Genomic DNA, 18,843 nt, shown 5'->3' with positions numbered 1-18,843 from the left:
CCCCACCTGCTTCAGGCCTTCACCTCAGAGCTGTCTCCATGGTTCATAGCACTGCCAGGCTACAACTATTCCACCTGTATTTGTCATCCCAGGAGTCCATCTTAAATGGAAGCATTTGGATTTGTGAAAAGCAAATCAGGTAGTTTTAAGAACAAGGAATAGGATAGTGCTTTAATTAGGCAAACATTAACCACTGCAGCCTCAGCAGAAGGTTTGGCAGATGAGGAAACCAGCAAGCCACAGAGGAAAAAAACCCAGAGAGAAGTACTGTGGAATGACTGTACTGCACACACAATGCAAACTCTGCCCTGAGGAATTATGTCAGAGCAAGGTTAAATATTTCACTGGGACTAATACTTCCCATTTAATTTATTTTTATAAATCAATCTGCATAATGTATGCTGGCATCCTTTATGTTTCAGTTTTGCTTACAGTAATAAAACTAACTCTGCAAATCATCCTTGGCTGTATGTTATTTTTACATCCAAAAGCACTGAATGATAGAAGCTTGGCAGGACAGATCTGACTAAGAGAAAGAAAAAGCATTGTACTTCCCAAACATAGCAGAACAAGCCTGTTTTTAAAGCAGTAGGACGAAAATGATTCAGCCTACAGTTAAAATTAGAGGTACTGTGAGATTGAGACTGCAAGAGAAGTATTGAATTAAATGCGTTTTACTTGACTCCAACAAGCTTTTTTTATTAGCCCATGATAAATGAAATACTAGCAACTTTAAAAGCCCATGAACCAGTCAGATCCACGAGGTGTTTCATGGAGCAAATGCCCCCTGCCATTGTCACCACTCCAGGAAGGCCAGTGGTGACAGAGAAGGGAGCCCATGGGGCAGAGCCGTGGGTCTGGCTCCCCGTGACCCTCCAGTAACTCATCCCCTGCCCCCAGGGCTGGCATGGCAGGACAAGGCAAGGCTGGGATAAAAGGAGAAGTGGCAGCACTGTCCACACACGGGGCTCCTGTCCAAAGCCTGTGCAGCTCATTCACTGGAATGCTCAGGGTGGATCCTCAGAGCCCCTTGTCCCCCCAGCACCCACTTCCAGCTGAGTGGGGAGAGGCTGTGGGCAGCCCCAGCCCCATCTCCCAGCCCTGCAGCAGCAGCCTCGGTGCTCAGCAACCAAAGCCTTGCTCAGGTCAAACACTGACACTGGTGGCACAGCCATGGGGCACCTGGCCCAGGGCCACCCTGACACTGCTGTCTGTGTCTTCTGTTGCTTCCCTGTGCTCAAGAGACAGACACACAGTAGTTCTAGAGCCTCTTATAATGAATAATTACTGAACCTCACCCCAAATATGTATATGTATATGTATATGTATATGTATATGTATATGTATATGTATATGTATATACTTTTAATTGACATACAGAAATATAAATCTCACAAACACTTTGAATGCTAAATGAAAAAAAAAATCATTCACTGGAAGAGTTCACTAATCCAAATAACCAAATCAAGATATTTCCATTCCCCTCCTCCCAGATACACTATTTACAGCCATCAGGAATGTGTCACTGCTCAGCATTCCGACCCACTGCCTCCGCAGGCTTTTCCTTTCTCCAGCAGGAAATCCTCCAGCTGGCCCTATTTTGTTCTCTGTAGCACATTCTAAATTCAGCTTCTTTGTATCAACTGAATGTAGGTACATGCAGGCATTTGGTACCTGCATGTGGGTGTTCCTCCTGGTGAGACCGCCTTACTTTTAATTTCCTTGTGAGAAAATGAAAAAAAAAAATATGCACACATATAAAATTCTTAAAGGAAATGTAGAAAACAACAGCCATTGAAGGACCCTGCATCTCCCAAATTGAATTGACAAAGTCCTGCCTAAGTTTATGCTAAAGGGTTTGCTCAAATAAGTGTTGCAGATTTCTTCTTAAGAGGAAAAGTTTTTATTTCCCCAAGCCCTTCTGCTTAGAAGCAAAATTATTTGCAAGTTGGTGTCATATGAAACCATGGGCCAAATGTTACTCTGGACATGGATTCCACGGAAAGTTAAGCAAATGCATATTGTGTCTCTCTCAAGTTTTCTTGGGGAAACACCATGCCCGTGGTGGGCACTGGGCTGGCAGGGGTGAGGGGTTTGATCCTGAGGGCAGAGGGCTCAGCTTCTGTTCCAGGGGCAGAAAGGAGGCAGAAATCATGGGTGAACAGGAAAACTAAACCTCAGTTTGGCTGTGGGTAGAGCTGTGGGGGTGAATCACTCTTGTTTCAGATGCAGTACCCTTAGCCTGGGGCTAAAAGAAATAAAATATGCACTAAGGCAGGACACTTGCTAGGCAGAGTATCCTCATTGGGTTTGGTTTGGTTTGTTTGTTGTGGGTTTTTTGATGCTCAACAGCTTTTACCACTAAATAGCAGAACCTGTGACAATTCAGAGAATTTAATTGCTTTGCTCTAAGAACACGAGCTGCATTCTCACCAAACAAGAATGGACACGTTGGGTTGTTTTAATTCCTGGTCTAGCTGGGCATGTCTTATCTCTGGCTCAAAAACATGGAAATGCATAATGAAGGCAGCCAGTTATCTTGTCTTGAACACAATTCCCACCACAGGACAGGATTGCTGGCAAGATGTGATATCAGTACAGGGAAACTTAGTACTGCCAGCTGAATAGATATGTCAAATTTCTTCCTGCAAAATGTTATGTCTACAGCTACTAGAAATAGCACAGCTGAGTGATAAAACTTAAACAAGTGAGAAAAAATATTTGCTTTATTTTCAATTCTGTTTTCCTCGTGAACCTGACAGCATTTTGTTTTCCCAGTCATGTTTCATGTGCCCAAGGACTGCACTTTCCCACTCCCTACACCTGCGTTCTCATAAACAGCAGCAGTGGTTAAACAGATTCTGCAGCAGCTTGTACAGGCCTGAGAAGGCAGGCTTGGTGGACACTTTCATCTAAAAAAAAATAGGAATAAAATAACTTTATATAAGAATATAGCCCTTAAAACACTGAAATGCTCATTAAAGTCTGCTTGATGAGGCCTGGCCCTACAAAGACTGAATTTTCACATTGCCAGAACCTTCCATGAATAGGCACTGATTTCATGTACTACTTTAGGATCAGATCTTAGAGGACACTATTTTTAACTACATGAAGAACAAACTAAAACACCTTAACCCTCCAGCTGAGGCTACACATTCTTTAAAGCCATTCTAATAGATGCATAATTAATGTGTATATTACTCAGCACACGGTAAACAGCAAGTGTTGCAGTAACTCTCCTGTCACTAATTTTAATACTGTACCAAAATATGCTATTGTAAATTAACTAGTACATTATGGAGTGTCATAAATAATTAAAACTAAAATTATAACTGGCAAAATGAATGAAGCAAGAACATTTTGTAACCCAGTGTTCTTCCTACTCGACTTCATAATTTTCTAATTTGAGTAAAACGCTAAATCTGATTCTGTCTGAGCACAAAAAGGAATTTGTTCATATAATTTACTAATTTGGAAAGTAGCTTGGTTGGAAAGAAATTGACACATGTTAAAACCTCCACATAAGCCATTCCATGATAGAATATCTGTCTACATGGCACACAACATAAACTGCTCTTGTGTCGTCATTCCCAGGTCCTGAGGTGAAGCCAAAGGAATCACAGCAGGGGAGAACCACCCAGGACAAACCTCTGCTGCCAATGGTGGCACACCCAGCCCTAAAGAGGAGCCCATCCCACCTGTCTCAGAGGATGCAGGACAGAGTTTGGCATCTGCAGGGACCCCAGCTGACACAAGGGGAGGGAGCAGGAGCTCCCTGTGCTCCAGGCTCCCCCACAGCCACAGCTCTGTACAGCACCGGGGCAAGGACCACTGAGTGCAGGGCAGAGTCAGGAGAAATACCTTCTGCTGTGGCACAGGAACTTAGAGCTCTTCAGCCTTTGACAGCTAGAGGTGAGAACAGACAGGTGAGCAGCACAGGAGTGACATTACTGTATCTTTCACAGGGATTTTTAAAGCAGACCAAAGGTGCTTTTGTGCAAGTTGGTAGAACATGCTGCTCCATTATTTCAATCAATAGGAAGTGTCAAACTGTTTTTGCAGAAGTCTTCTATTGTTCTGTATTGTTTTGCTTTTTAATTTTCATTATTTATTTCACTGAAATAACAGGTCTGGTTTTTTAGACAGACGTAAAGAGGCTGACAGACAATGTCTGCTGCTTCATTGTTTCCAAGTGGATTCCACATTCTGCTCCTTTACTCCTCTCACCTTCCTGTTTTCTCTGAAATACCATGGACCTTTCCATGTACCCTTTTTTTTTTAATTTTTAATTTTTTGGTGTTTATTTACTGGATGAAAAACTACATCAATTAATCTTTTTATGCTGCCTGAGCTCACCCTGACTTTCACTGGAACAGACCCCCATCCCTACCAACACAGCAGGGCCAGACCTTGTGCGGCATCCTGACCATGCAGCCCCCTACCCCTCCAGAGCAGAGGGAAGAATGCTGAGAGGTGCTGGCCCCAGGATGAACTCTCAGGGAGAAACCTCTATGGAGTTTGAGCCCTGACCTTGTTTCTGCAGCCTCCAGGAAGGGGTTCCTCCATCTCTGGAGCCCACCCAGCACAGAATGGTCCTCAGTGGCAGTGTCTGGGGCAGGGCCATGGGCAGCCCTGGGCTGCTGGCTGGCTGCACCCATTGCCCCAGCAGTGGGAAAGGGGAGAGGCAGAAGGGAAAAAGCTTCATCTCTCTGCATAAGCCTGACTTGTGCAGTGACTGCAGCAGATGGAAACCTTTGGGGACAACAATCTCCCTGCTCTCAGGGTAAGGCAGTTCCCCCTGGCACGGCGGGGGCGGGCACAGCACTGAGAACATCCCAGGGGAGAAGCTTATTTAGAACTGCCCTCTGAGAGTGGTAAAAGGATCCTGCACCCATCTGTCCTGCCCTCCCCGGGAGGCTGAGCAGGGGACACACAGCCTGTTCCTGGCACAGATGGCCCACGGGCCACCCCAGGGAGTCTTGGGACCATATGAGGAGCTTTGTAAGTACTGGGAGATGCTGGAGAGAACGGGATGCTCCTGCAGGGATTCACTTCCCCAGGAGATCTTGAGCTCTGGACAAAGCTGTGTAGCTGAGATTGTAATACCACTCTGCTGTGGACAAGGACACCAGAGGGTTGTGCTGGGTGTAAGCAAGGACAGCTTCTAGTTCTCAGTTTTTTATAATAATGATGGATTAATCCTGTTCTTGCTAATCTGCCAGGACAGAACAGCTGACATAAGACTCCTCCAAACTGAACGGGTGTCCTCAGCTGCAGGAGCCAGTGGTTGTTAAGCACACAGTTAACTCCCACAGACCAACTATTTCCTTCTTCTTTTTTAATAACCATTTCTTTAGGCAAGTGTCTCCTGGTATTTTAAAACCTCATTTTAATCAATTTAAAATTAATAACAAAGCAGCAAAATCCTTAGGGCCTGAAAGCTCCAATCTCTGCCCCTCTGGAAGTGATGAGTCAGCTCCAGCGTGGCGGCCATGGAGCAGCTGAGGGCCGCCCATGAGAGCTGAATTAGGTCACTTGGTTTGCTATTCATGGAACAGTGGCTGTCCCTGCCATTCTGAGAGAGCTGCTGCACTCCAAGGACACTGTCACAGCACTTCACAGCTGCTGCTGCTGCCATGGCTGTGTCCCGTGTGCTTACCAGGTACAGCCTCTCCAAGAGGAGGGAAAGGACTGGCTGCAGGACACAGCACACACAGTGTCCTGTCCTGCTCCCTGCTGTCTGCATGGTGGCTCCTCAGGCTCCTGCCCTGGTCACTAACCCACACTCTGCCCGGGCTAGGAACAGGAAGCAGCAGTGCCCAGAGCCAGACTTCTGGCTGCAGCCTCTGCCCAAAGCACGGCTCACACCAGGCCCAGCACAGCTCACTTCCCAAGGGAACACAAGCTCCTGGGCCCTGGAGCAGACCAGCTGTGCTCCCTCACTAATCACCTGTGTCTAATAGTGATGCCATGGTCCCAACAGGCAGCTCCTATGGCAGCTCCCTGCAAAACACTGGGTTGGAAGTTACCCACAGCACAGGCTTTCCATGCTCCTGGAAGGTTTTCTCATGCCAGTCATTCCAGAACTAGCTCAAGCACAAGTGTTTTATGACCTGGGAAGACAAAGAGAACAGCCATCAGAGGGTGCAGGACCAGACCCACTAGAGTCCAATTCCTGCTCTGGCAAATGTCCTTTTCCTCACAATCACCTTTGGAAGGGTCTGGTCACTGCAAGGACTTGGAGCTCCAGCACTCCTGTTCACCAGCTGCCTGAACTCCCAAGTGCCTGTGTTTCTGTAATTGCAGCCTCCAGAGATCCAGAAGAAGATCTTCTGAACACCCTGGGAAGCACATTTGTCCTGTTGCTGCAGGGCAGTCCAGTGCCCATGTCCTGTCTCTCACATTTAAACCACAACAGTGGTTGTCCCTGCCAGAGGGGTGCAACATGACAAAATGACTGCCTGCTCACCTATTAATGTTTAGCTGTGATAGAGATGTAAGATTTTGGCTCACACTCTCATTTGTTCACTGAAGAGAAATCAAAATGAACCAAAGTGGTTGAGCATTTTGTAAATCCCACTTCTCTGGAAGGCTGCAGAGTGACAGATGTGGTGCAAAGGCAAATGATAGATTAGCTCTCTATAGTTTGGTTGTGAGATTTCAAAAGACCTTCCTCTAATGCCCCAGACAGAGCATAACAGGCATTCCTGAGGCAAATAAGAGATTTATTAAAAAAAAACCAAGCAAAGCTTTCTTTAAGAGAACACAATGACAATTTCTGTGCAATCTCTGCAGGACATGTCTAAGGGCATCCCACAAATGCTCCCTGGCCTGCTGAGGCCTTCTGGGCATCCCACTTGTCCCTTCCTCCTGCTGGTCAGCACAAAGCCTCTGAAGAAGATTGAAATTCAAAGTCAGATTTTGTAGTGAAGCAACAAAACAATATTCAGTGCTTTAATGACAAAATCTGTTATGAGTGTCACCATTTTGGCTCCCAACTCCAGTTTCTTTTATGACTACTGCAGTGCTTGGACAAGAGTTTGACTAAACCAGTCTCTTGCTGATAAGATCACAGGCACCCAAGAACAAAACTAAATCTCCTTCCAGTTACTTCTGTGGAAGGAAAAGATGGTCTTAAATTTCTGATATGTGTGTGTGGCCTGTGAGACATGGTGCTTGCTAAATGAAAAGTATGAACATTACATCTTCAAAGCTCATTTTTATTTGTTTCTATTTGTTCAGTATTTTCAAGGGTAGCACATGGAGGAAAAATGAAGTGACATATAACAGATGATTTTGAAATGTTAGCTTTGGTAGCACAAAGTGAAAATACAAATGTATTCTTGCATGAGCACAGCAAACAGAAAGGGTGGTAATCCCCACCACATCCTGAAATATAACCAGCCACTTTGTTCAGAAATGGCATTACCTTTATTCAGCATCAGCTTAAATCTGCAGCACATTTCCAGTATACTTAACTTACAGCGACTTCCACGGTGAAGCTGAGAGTACATTAAAGGATGCTAATGATTACAATGCACGTACTAGACCAAGCAGATTCTGCAGAAATATTTTAATTTTCATTTAGATTAAATTTAAATTATGATCTACACCACTCTGCTAAAAAACAAGGGAAGAGGTGCTGTAAGTGCAGCAGCAGGCATGCACATCTTCATGTATTCTTCTCTATTTTTGTCTTGTAGTTGAATTTAACAAACTTCCAAGTGCAAGTAGATTGAAGCTCCATCTAGTGCCAGGGGCTGGGAAGTTACTGGGAGATTTTCACTCCAAAACCAGTGAATGTTCTCAGAGAACTGCAGAGGAGCAGTAGCCAGCCTGGCACCCAGAGCTGTGGCACGCTGGTGAGAACACTGGATTTGCTCTTACAGTGTAAAAAGGCTTCATTTAAAAGCTGCAGAACCTCAGGCCAGGCAGAGGCCAGGGCACAGCACCTAAAACATGAGCCCTGCACCATGAGAGGGGTCCCTGCACTCAGCCAGCACCTCACTGCCCACTGTGTTCCATCACAACACGTTCTGCACAGCTCCTCTCTTTGATCCAGGGAACCAGGATGCTGCTGGTGCCCCCCAGTTCACCTGCTAACCTCCATCCAAAACCAGGCCATCAGTGGCTCTGAAATGCCCTGGCTGTTTAATACATGGCTTGAGCAAGTTACCACTGTTTCCTCCACAAACCCCTACTAATGGCAGCACAGAAAATGGGTGTCTATTACCAGCACACAAAATAGTCTAGCTGGTGCTAATGTTCCCTCCCTCTCTTTTTCTGTGTTTTTTCTTCCAATGGCGAGTGCTAGAACTGCACCTGTTTGTAGCTCTGTAACAAGGCCATGCTGCATGCCCCAGCTCCTGTAAGCACACGCTATTCTAGCCCAAAATGAGGAGGTTTGTGTAGCAGAGGGCAGCTGTTCAGATAGTTCAGTCAAAGCAGTAACGTTGGAAGCTTTTTTTACATGCCTAAGTCATGTTTCTTCATCTAAGAAATTTGGTCTTCATTGTGCATTTTACATTTGAGTTTCAAAGAAAACGGCAATGGGAGGAATCCTTTCAGTGTCCTAGTTAAATGCAACCCACCCAAGTCATAAAGCTTTAAAAAGCACTGTGCCAGCTTGGACACAGAGTACAGACAAACTGTATTAGATGCATCTGTCCACATTTGCCTTCACATGAGCTGAGCACATAGTGGGAACTGCACCATCCCAAACAAACCCTGTGTGTGAGCAGCTTTAGGCACCCCAGCACCACCTGATGAAGCACCACTGGTGCATGAGGGTGTCAGCAGTACAGACAGGGGAGGATGGAGAATTACACAGCAGGTGACTGGACTCCTCCATGGCACCACCACCACGACTCTGCTGATGTAAAGGCTGATAGCAAAACCTCAGTGTCTGCTCCCAAACAGAGCCTGCCTGAGATCCAGCACTCCCCCAGGGACACTCGCTGTGGGGTGACAGCAGCAGTGCTGGGGGACAGCCCAGCCGTGCCATGGGGACACAACAAGAGCTCCTCAAGCACCACGGGCTCTCTGGGGACACCAGGCAGGCCCAGGGCTGAAGGAGCTGCCCCAGCTCCACTGGGCAGGGACTCTGCTCGTCAGGCCTGCCACACCTCCCACAATGAGCAGTTTGGTTGAGACAGAATGATTTATTGTCTTTTGGGAGGTACTTTGAAAGAAGAGAAAACGTTCTAAATGAAACCATGTCATTCTTAGGCTACTTTCCCCTTTATTAATTTCTACTTTTCCTCATTCCTCCCATTTTTATATTCTTAATGTTTCCTTTCACTTGTACCAGTGGCTGCTTTACAGTTGCACACTATTAGGACTTTCAGACTGAATACACCTCTTCTAGGATTACATAGACAGCTTTGAGCAGAACAATTTTCATATATTTTATTCCTCAAAAATGTGATATTTGAGTGGATGCAACTGAGAGAAAAGCACTACACCTGTGGCAGAAATAATTCTCTCCATGATGAAACTAGGTAGTACTCAAACTACCAAAAATTCATACCAAAATATTCTAAATAGAACAGCTATTAAAAGGTAAATTTGTTCTACCAGTCAAATGTGACAGAGAAAAAACCAAGCAGATGAAGCCTGTGAGAAGTTAAATGTTCTCTTTCATCTGCTATCACTTCTCGCTGTGGTCAGTGAAGTGTGCACAGGGGTCACAGGTTCACACTTTACACCACAGTAAGGTTGTTAACTGCCCCTGTTAAACCACACTGCACAAATATCCATTTAAAAAATGACTGTGTCAAGAGCCTGTGCCTGCTGTGCTTCATTTTCCACTTTTCTGCTTTCTCTCGCTCTATCTTTGTGCTTCTCCAACCCTCTTATTGCATTTCTTAGTCTTATTTTGGCTTTTAAGATTAACTTCCCCACAACCTTTCACCCACTGCAACAGCCAGTTACCAGACACATGTGATGAGTCACCACGAGTTTGGGCAAAATAAAGCATGAGAATGTTCCCACCTTCCCAACACTGTGTCAAGCTATCTACAAACAATGAATTTCACAGTCTGAAACCCTGATTTCATAACTGAAAAGTTCACAGTTACCTATTTGGGTTCTGTTTGCTTGACTTTAAGCAAAACAAAATACTGCAGGATTTAAGCACACCGAGGAGTCCAACTGCTGGGTAACTGAGGCACAGAAAGGTGTGTCATATGGGCCTAATTCTCCACTTGTTACTCCTGCAGGGACCCATCAAAGACACCATTATGAACCAGAGACTACCTCCTCAAGTAAGAATTTATATACAATGTACTTTTATTTCTAGGAATAAGGTTTATTTTCTGTTGGCCATCAGTGAGATAAAAAAAATTCACCTTAAAAATCCTAAAGCTGAGCAAAGTTCCATGACTTTAGACACCTTTTTTAGTGCTTTGGTCAGTCTGTAAATCACATCCCCAAAGGACTGTCCTTCCTCCTCTTTTACTTAAAAGTAAAAAGGAAAAGAAAGGTAAAGAGAAGGGTAAAGGAAAGGTCAGGAAAAGGCAGATTCATTTGTTGTATACTATACCTTGGCATATTCAGCCATGAGATCTGACTTGTTGAATTACAGCCACAAACCTTTGACAGCCCCACCACATCCCACGGGGCTCCTCCGCCCCAAGAACCACAACAGTCATCCAGCCGGGCAAACCCCCCCTGCTCGAAAGGAAGATAACCCTCCCACAATTTCAGTGTTGCAGAAAACAGAGCAATTGCCCCGAAACGCCCTCAAGGTGCCGGAGAGCAGCTCTGTGACCCGGGACAGGCTGGGAGCAGCCCAGCCATCCCCCGGGCCCGGTGGCAGTGCACCAAACCACTGCAACCAGCCCCGGGGGTAAAGGGATGTGGAACTAAATTACTGCAGCAGAGACTTGGTGGAACCTGGAACGATAAACCCCGAAATCGCGAGTTACGACCCCCTGCAGAAATAAACCGTATCAGATGCCGGTGTCTGACGGGGACACACCGGTGAGGTCCGGGAGGATGAGGGGCCCGGGCGGGGCAGGCGGGAGGTGAAGCACAGTCCGAGGGGCGAGGGCAGGGGTGGATTACAGGAACAGCACAAATACAGGACCGCACAGGGGCCGGGGGGGCACAGCGGGGCTCGGCAGGGATGGGACACCGGTCCCGTGTGCACGGGAGGGGATCGCCCTGCCCGGAGCCCCGGGACCGCTCTGGGCTCTGCGGGCCCTCCCCTGAGCCCCGGGAGCCGCGGCCGGCCGGCCCGGGCCGTGCGGGAGGCGCCAGCGCCGGTACTCACCGATCCCGGCCGCTCCCGGCCTGCGGCGGGGCCCCGGGGCGGATCTCCGGCCCGCCGGCCTCGGGCCCTGAGGGAGAGTCCGCTCCGCCATCCCGCCGCGCCGGGCCGGGCCCTCACAGAGCGCCGGGACTGCCCGCACCGACCGCCGACGGCAGAGCGGCCCCGGGCCCGAACACCGGGTACCGAGCACCGAGCTCCGGGCACCGAGCTCCGGGCACCGGGCATTGAGCACTGATCGCCGGGCACCGATCACCGGGCCCCGAGCACCGAGCCCCGGCCCTCGCCCCGGCCCTCATCCCGCCCCGGCCCGGCCCTCATCCCGGCCCTCATCCCGGGCAGGGGGCGGGCCGGCCGCGCCCCTCCTCTCCCCGCCCCCGGCGCGGCAGCGCAGGGCTGGGCTGGGCTGGGCTGGGCCGCGCCGCCGCCGCCGCAGCGCTCGGTCCGCTCCGCCGCCGCACCGCCGGGACCGCCGCCCGCCCCGCGCCCCGGCCCGCCCGCCCGCCGCCCGCTCGCCCGCGCCCGCCGCCCCGCCACCATGGCCGGCTGGCAGAGCTACGTGGACAACCTGATGTGCGATGGCTGCTGCCAGGAGGCCGCCATTGTGGGCTACTGCGACGCCAAGTACGTCTGGGCAGCCACGGCCGGCGGCATCTTCCAGAGCATCACGGTGAGCGGCCCGGGGAGCGGGGGCGGCGGGCCGGGGCCGGGCCGGGGGCACCTTGCGGGCGGGCGGGAGAACGGGCGGACGGGCGGGCGGGGGGCGCGGGCCCGGCCGCCCTCGCCGCCTTTTTGTGCGGGTCGGGAGCGGTGCGGGGCCGGGGCCGGGGCGGGGGCGGCCGGGCCGGGCCGGGGCGGGGGGCGCGGGCGGCGGCGGGCCCGGTGCCGGGCGGTGCCGGGCGGTGCGGTGCAGAGGGAAGGACAGAAGGAAGGAAGAGGGAAGGCGGCTCGGACGCCGCCGGCTCCATGTTTTCTCCGCCAAGATGGCGCTCTGCCATTGATGCTCCCCCGCCCTCCCGCCCGCGCCCCCGGCCCGCCCGGCCCCGCCGCCCCGGGAGAGGCGCCCGGCCCAGAGCGGCTCCCCGGCCCCGCGGCCCCGCCCGGCCCCAGGCGGGCCCGGTCCCGGCCGAGGCGGAGCAGGGCCGGCAGGGCCGCGGTCGGGGGGCCGGGCCCGCCGTGACGCTGCACTTTGCGGCCGCCGCGGTGAGGCCGAGCCCGCGCCGCAGCCCCCGGGCCGGGCCCTGACAGAGGGGCGGCGGGGGCGGCCGGGCCGGGGGCACGGGCAGGGCAGGGCTGGGGCCGCGGGCACGGGCAGGGCAGGCCCCGCGCTGATCCCCCGGGACAGGTGCGGGCTCAGCCCGGGGCGGTCGGTGACAATCGGGCCGGTCGGTGACAATCGCCCCGCGCCGTTACACGCGCCGGGCCCAGCGCGGCCCAGGCTCCCCCGCCGAGCGGCGCCGGCCGCCCGAACAAAGCCCTGGGCTCCGGAGCACTGCCTGCGGCACCCGGGGGAGAAATCACGGCCTCGGCCTCTCCGCCGAGACAGCGCCGGCTCTAAACCGAGATCACGGCGATATTCCCCGCCGTGCTAACTCTGAATTCTTTCCTTTGACAGCCAGGGGAAATAGATCTGATTGTGGGAAAAGACCGAGAGGGTTTCTTCACCAACGGTCTGACCCTTGGTGCGAAGAAGTGCTCTGTGATCAGAGATAGCCTGTATGTCGATGGCGACTGCACAATGGACATCAGGACAAAGAGTCAAGGTGGTGAGCCCACATATAATGTTGCTGTAGGCAGAGCTGGACGAGGTAAGCACCCTTTTGTCTGCCTCCAGATCACTGAATTAGGAATGTGTCCCTGAGCATAGACTCCAGCTATTAAGAAAACCAAACTCCCGTATTTAGTGGCTAATTTTGGGAAGTGATGCAAGGGGTGGATGGCAGTGCTCTGGCTGAGTCCTTCCCCCGTTCCCACCTGCATCCCAGCCCAGCACCAGCCTGTGCAGCAGTTAACAGGTCTCTGACAAGCAGGAAAAAGCAGGCTGCAGCTCCAGGCAGGCTTAGCTGCTGTTCCATCACTTGATACCTCAGGAGGGTCTTTTAATGACAGGCAGTGACTGCAGTTTTCTTGTTGTGAATTGTTTGATGGAAAGTTTATTCTGCAAAAATGTGAATCTCATGTACGAGCTGCTCCTACTTAAAAAGTTCTACACTAACTCTTCTTGCACTTCCTATTGAGCCTGCTGAAGTCTTCCAGGCAGAAAAAGCCCGCCCAGTTTGTTACCACAGAGAAATGGGCTTCATGCTCACACCCCTGCTCCTTGTGCTCTCAGTTAACTTCCAGTAGAATCTGTTATGGGGCAGCCACTCGTCTGGGAGTGTATGTTGGGAACACCTGGGCTGGCATTCTTGGGCTGGCTGTGGAGCAGGTTCATGAGGGACAAGACTTTTGCTACAGGTGTAAAACCAAAGGCAGAGCAGGTGTCTGTGGGCTAAAGCCCAGGGCAGGCATGCAGGGAGAGGGTTGGCAGCACTGAGAGAGACAAGCAGAGTTCTGACTTGTGAAATGCCAGTGAGAATTGTCTTAAGCTTTTATGAGCAAATTGCTGTGGAGCTGGAATCGTAATGTCATTAAGGTTGGAAAAGCCCTCCAGGATCAGAGTCCAGCCCTTTCTCCCAGCACTGCCAGGGCCACCACTGACCCACACCCTCAGGTGCCACCACACGTGGCTTTTACATCCCTCCAGGGATGGGGACTCAGCCACTGCCCAGGGCAGCTGTGCCAGGGCTGGACAGCCCTTTTGGTGAAGAAGCTTTTCTAATATCCAACCTAAACCTGCCGTGGTGCAGCTTGAGGCCCCGATGTAAGATCGTGTGTAGATAGAGCTGCCTGCAGCATTCCCAGCTTGGCCTGTGGCAGCCCAGTGCTCACGGTGTCCCCTCCCTGCTGGGGGACATCTGATGGCACCTCACAGTGGCTGTTCCTGGTGACCCTCCAGTGTTCCTTTCACCAGAGTCTGGGGCACCTTGCTGGAACTGGGGGACTGGGGAGAGCAGCAGCTTGACAATTGTCCCTGTGTTTTGTCTTATGTAAAAGTGTGGTTTATAGTTGTATTATTGCATGGAAAGCCTCAGCCCCACTCACCTTTTGGGGTTTTTACCAGCATCAGGGCAGTTGCTCTGGTTCCTGTGCCAGCAGTGACTGCTGCAGCACAGATCATGGGAATTCTATTTTGCCACTCTCCCGTCACACTTGGGCACACACTGCCCCCCTGTCCCCACAGGTGTTTAAACTGCCACCAGGATTTCCTTCCTGGCTGATGGTGGATGATGGTGAGAGGCACTGTTATGCTTTTTTGATAACTGGTGGCATTTTTCTTAGCAATGAATGCTTACAACTTCCACAGTTTAATAAAACCCCTGAGAATAGCTTGTGCCTTCTCCCAGCCCCATCTACATCTGCGTTTTAACAAAATTGTTAAACTAGCTTAATGCCCAAATACTAAATCTTGAAGGGTGGTTATTGCACTGCCTAAAACTTGCATTATTTCCATGTCTAACACACTCTTTTTAAAACTTTTTTTCTTTTCTCTTTCAGTCTTGGTCTTTGTAATGGGCAAAGAAGGGGTCCATGGAGGCGGATTGAATAAGAAGGCATACTCAATGGCAAAATACTTGAGAGACTCTGGGTTCTAGTTGTTAGGCAGACTGTTAAGTATTAGGGGAAGATTGCTATTAAACTTTCCTGGCGGTGAGCTTTAAACCTTACATTCTGGAAACTTTACTAGCAATGCAGGGTGATGGGGTATGAACCTGTGTCTCCTTTGTATCCCTTTGTTGGTGGGGAAAGGTGTTATTTTTTTTTTTTTTCCCTTTAATTCTTTTTATTTCTGTTTTGTTTCCTTGTGTACTCCAGCATTGGTTATAGTCATGGGAAAGGAAGGTGTCCATGGAGGGACACTCAACAAGAAAGCATATGAACTGGCTTTATACCTGAGGAGGTCTGATGTCTGAGCAGCCTCTCCCCATCCACCTAGCAGCTGTCTGCACCACCACCCGCTTGTGCTCAGTGCTACCAGACCGTAGATGGTAGTTTGTGGTTTTTTATTTACCCATTTCCTACTGTCGTAACTCCAGTTCCCCCCTGTTCATCTCCGTAACCACTGTAGGTAACCGAGCCCGTCTGGCACCACCATGACCATGATATGCATGATAACTTGAAACTTGGGAGGGGAACATGCCAAGAGTAGGCTCTGCTTCATCTTAGCAATTAGTGTGATATTGACAACTAAACCGAGATACTAAACAAGGTGCCGATTGTACAATCTAATTTGATCAATGCCTCTTCAGCACTTTGAGCAAGTCACAGCTCACTAGTCTTCCTTTCACAGAGCACGGTTGGGAGGAAAAAAGTGCGTGCATATCTTCACTTCTGTCCCTCTCTTTGTTTCTGTTTTTTAAACCCATGTGTTTGCTTACACCCATTTTTATAGTGCCTGGTTTGTTTAACCAATTTGCCACTCAAAAGCTATTAATGTCACATTAGTTTTGTCATTGCACTTCACTGTAGGCTTAAGTCTCTTACTTTTTCTTGATGTTGTCTGAAGGTTGTACTGCTTAACAAGTGCAATCACAAAACTATGAAAGGGTACAGATGTACTTCCTCCCATGACCTTAAACCACCATCCTAGGGACTCCCCAGACATTCCATCATTACAATAGCTCAGGCACTTTTTTTTTTTTTTTTTTTTTTTGCCAGCTCCTGTTCTGTAGTTGACTTGTGCAAGGCTGCCACTGTGGCCCTTAGCTAGCCTGGTATAACCAGCTGGAGTGTGTCTGGTTTCAGTTTCTCATAGGACCAATTTTAATTTGCAGCTTGGGGGTCGGGGGGTGGGGGGTGTTGTTTTTTTTAATATGAAACTGCAATGTCATTGTGGAGAACTGCCACCTTCAGCTACCCTGGGAGCTCTGACTGGCTTCAGCCTTTCTGCCAGATCCCTCAGTGGTGCAGAGTTTGGCTGCTCTGAAGCCACTGTTTGGATGAAGGTCGGTAGTTTCTAAGCTAAACTGTCAAAATACCATTTCAAATTTAAAAATCTTCATCTGGCCTGTCACACCCTTGCTGCAGAAATGATGGAGTGAGCTGCCTTGTGCACGAGTCATCTGAAATGTCTGTAACCAAACTCAGTTCAGGCACGGTTCTGACCTGTATGTCCATTGCAAGAACTGCAGAACTCTGTATACTAAAGAATAAATGGGAGATGGTAGTGGTTGGAATAACTGACTTGGCTGTCTTGTGATGAATTTTTTAATATGTATTCTGTGCCATACTATTGTTAAAAAAAAAAATGAACTGTTGCTATTGTGAGATGGATTTTAACTGACTCCGAGGGTTTCTTTTGACTGGCACTACCTTAGGGACATTCTAGTATTTGCTTCTATTGTTGGGCCTTGTGGATAATGTACAGATTTAAACAAATTCTTGTTGCTGATTTGTCCATTTCTTTCCCTGCACTTTGTTACATCTGGGATACAGTCTAACTCATCTGATTTAATATGCATTTCAAAAAATGCCATAACTATTAAAAACACCTTGTTTACAGACAGATGAAATAAATTTATTCCAACCAAACAAAACCAGACTGTTGGTAATTTTTCCACCTCACACCCAGGAACTCCTCTGAGGCTCTTCAGTGCGTGGCTGGCCACACTAACGGGAGGTCGAAGTGCAGTTTTAAGTTTTACAGGACAGCAGTGGTATGATAACGTAAGTAGTATGACAGGGTAATAAAAGTAGTGTGATGATATGACTTCAGTCAAAAGCCAGGCAGTCTTTGGGGTAGATCTTAAATTAGATGATTTCTCATCTCTTAATTCCACCTTTATCCAGCTCTCTGCTGTGGCGTTCCCGTGCCCTCTGAGTGCTCCACAGACCATTCCTGAGACAAGCTGAAGGCAGCTTGGCACTGCACCAGCCAGAGGAGTCTGTGGTGCCTGCCCAGGTCAGTACACCAGGGCTGGGAATGTGCTCTCCTCACCCAGAGAAGGGGCAGATTGAAGGTCTCTGTTACCTTAAAGGATTTGTACCTGTATTTGTTACCTCTGCTGAGAACTCCTGAAAACAGGCCTGAGGGGCTGTGCTGGTGAACTCTGGAGCTCGTGGGGTGGGAGGACAGCCCAGATCATGGGAGGTGAATCTGTAGAAAGGCTCTGCCTTCCTGGGCCCTCAGACTAGTCAGGTGCTTCTGGACAGGACCTGAAAACACTTTGTTCTCCCCTCCTTCCCCCATGCCTTCATCACTGGTGTCAGCTGCACCTGCTCCTCTGCTTGGCACTAGACCTGCTCTAACTAAAACCTTCCTATATATAGTGTTCACATTCTCCCACTGCCAAGGTGCTGTGTCTGAACTGGATCTCCCAGTGCCAAAGTTAGAACAGGCCCAGAGCACAGAGCAAATTCCTGTTCAATAGTAACTGGTACAGAAGATGCAAATCTGCTTCCCCCATAAAACACATGTGACGGTGTCTGAACACTAAGTTGCACTCACCTTCTGATGGCAGAACTTTGTTTCTCCGCGGTTGGGATGATGAAAGAGGCTTCTCTGGTACGGCCAGAGTGGATGGAATTGACTGTAGCAGCAGCTCAGAGGCAGAGCAGCTGCTGGCAGCACACACCAGGTACTTGTCATCACAATCCCTAGTGTGACATTGTTCCTTTCTGACCAACTCCCCTCTCTTGAGGTGTATGCTATCTGTATACTTCTGCTTGGTTACGAATTAGGTGTTCAGATTACTTTTTCAAATGCATTTGTTGGTGACTTTTCCTAGCATTAACTGTGTCTGCAACTGATTTTAGGCACTAGAATTCCATAAGAGCATATTACAAAGTTTAGGTCAGCTCATGGTTCAGGAACTCTTCAGATTTTGGGGAGCCCAGAATACAATAATGAATAAACACATGCACTCACCGCAACAGCAGTGATCTATTTTAAACAACATCTTTCAGCCTAGTAATTACATTTTCAGAAACCGTTTTCCCATTTGGACTCACCTAAACATATGCACGCTGAAGGGGAATTTTGCCTGGTGAAAATATACCACTATACTGTCATTACGCCATGGCTGCTGGCAGCAGTGGTTTGGAGATGAATCATCCTTTCATTATTATCCTTTTACTGTGCCTCATTGTGCAAAATAAACTTTCCCTGCTCTCAGCCAGGCCCAGAAAACAGATCTGCCCTGCAGGGTGTGTGGCTGCATGGAGCGTTAGGTCAGGAATCACATCTGGGACCACCTCAGCTGCCATTGCCTGTCCAGGGTTCCAGCACTGGGCTGGGGCTCTGCAGGCGCTGCCAGCTGGGTAGGAATTGTCCAGAGCACCCTGGTCCTCCTTCACACTCCTCCAGGCAAGTTACAGACTCTAGAAGTGAACAGAAATGAAGGTTTTCCTGCATAACCCAGACCCCTGCACAGAGCACTGGTCACTGCAACTCCGTGTACTGTGACTCACAGTACGACACAGGAATCATCTGCTCGGGATCCCAACAGTTCCATCTTCTGCATCTTCAGCAG

The 18,843-nt window shown here is 49.4% G+C and overlaps 1 protein-coding gene across 1 annotated transcript; it reads left to right on the top strand.

Moving 5' to 3' along the window:
• Positions 1 to 11,798: 11,798 nt before the first annotated feature.
• On the top strand, positions 11,799 to 16,659 carry PFN2 (profilin 2). The gene is made up of 3 exons (XM_083868490.1): positions 11,799 to 11,942; positions 12,888 to 13,080; positions 14,870 to 16,659. Exons 1-3 carry the CDS (start codon positions 11,811 to 11,813, stop codon positions 14,965 to 14,967), a joined length of 423 nt encoding a protein of 140 aa, XP_083724616.1. The 5' UTR covers positions 11,799 to 11,810; the 3' UTR covers positions 14,968 to 16,659.
• Positions 16,660 to 18,843: the final 2,184 nt, after the last annotated feature.

Source organism: Zosterops lateralis (genome assembly GCF_965231275.1).
Source record: "Zosterops lateralis genome assembly, chromosome: 10".
In the NCBI taxonomy this organism is placed as follows: domain Eukaryota; kingdom Metazoa; phylum Chordata; class Aves; order Passeriformes; family Zosteropidae; genus Zosterops; species Zosterops lateralis.
The sequence above is the reverse complement of the archived record's forward strand: the minus strand, read 5'-3'. Positions and strand labels throughout refer to the sequence as shown.

What these genes read in the sequence shown, in the direction of transcription:
- PFN2 (XM_083868490.1), top strand. Translation starts at nt 11,811, where the DNA reads ATGGCCGGCTGGCAGAGCTACGTGGACAACCTGATGTGCGATGGCTGC. An exon ending in GCATCTTCCAGAGCATCACG is followed by an intron (nt 11,943 to 12,887) that starts GTGAGCGGCCCG and finishes TTCCTTTGACAG; the next exon opens with CCAGGGGAAATAGATCTGAT. An exon ending in TGTAGGCAGAGCTGGACGAG is followed by an intron (nt 13,081 to 14,869) that starts GTAAGCACCCTT and finishes TTTCTCTTTCAG; the next exon opens with TCTTGGTCTTTGTAATGGGC.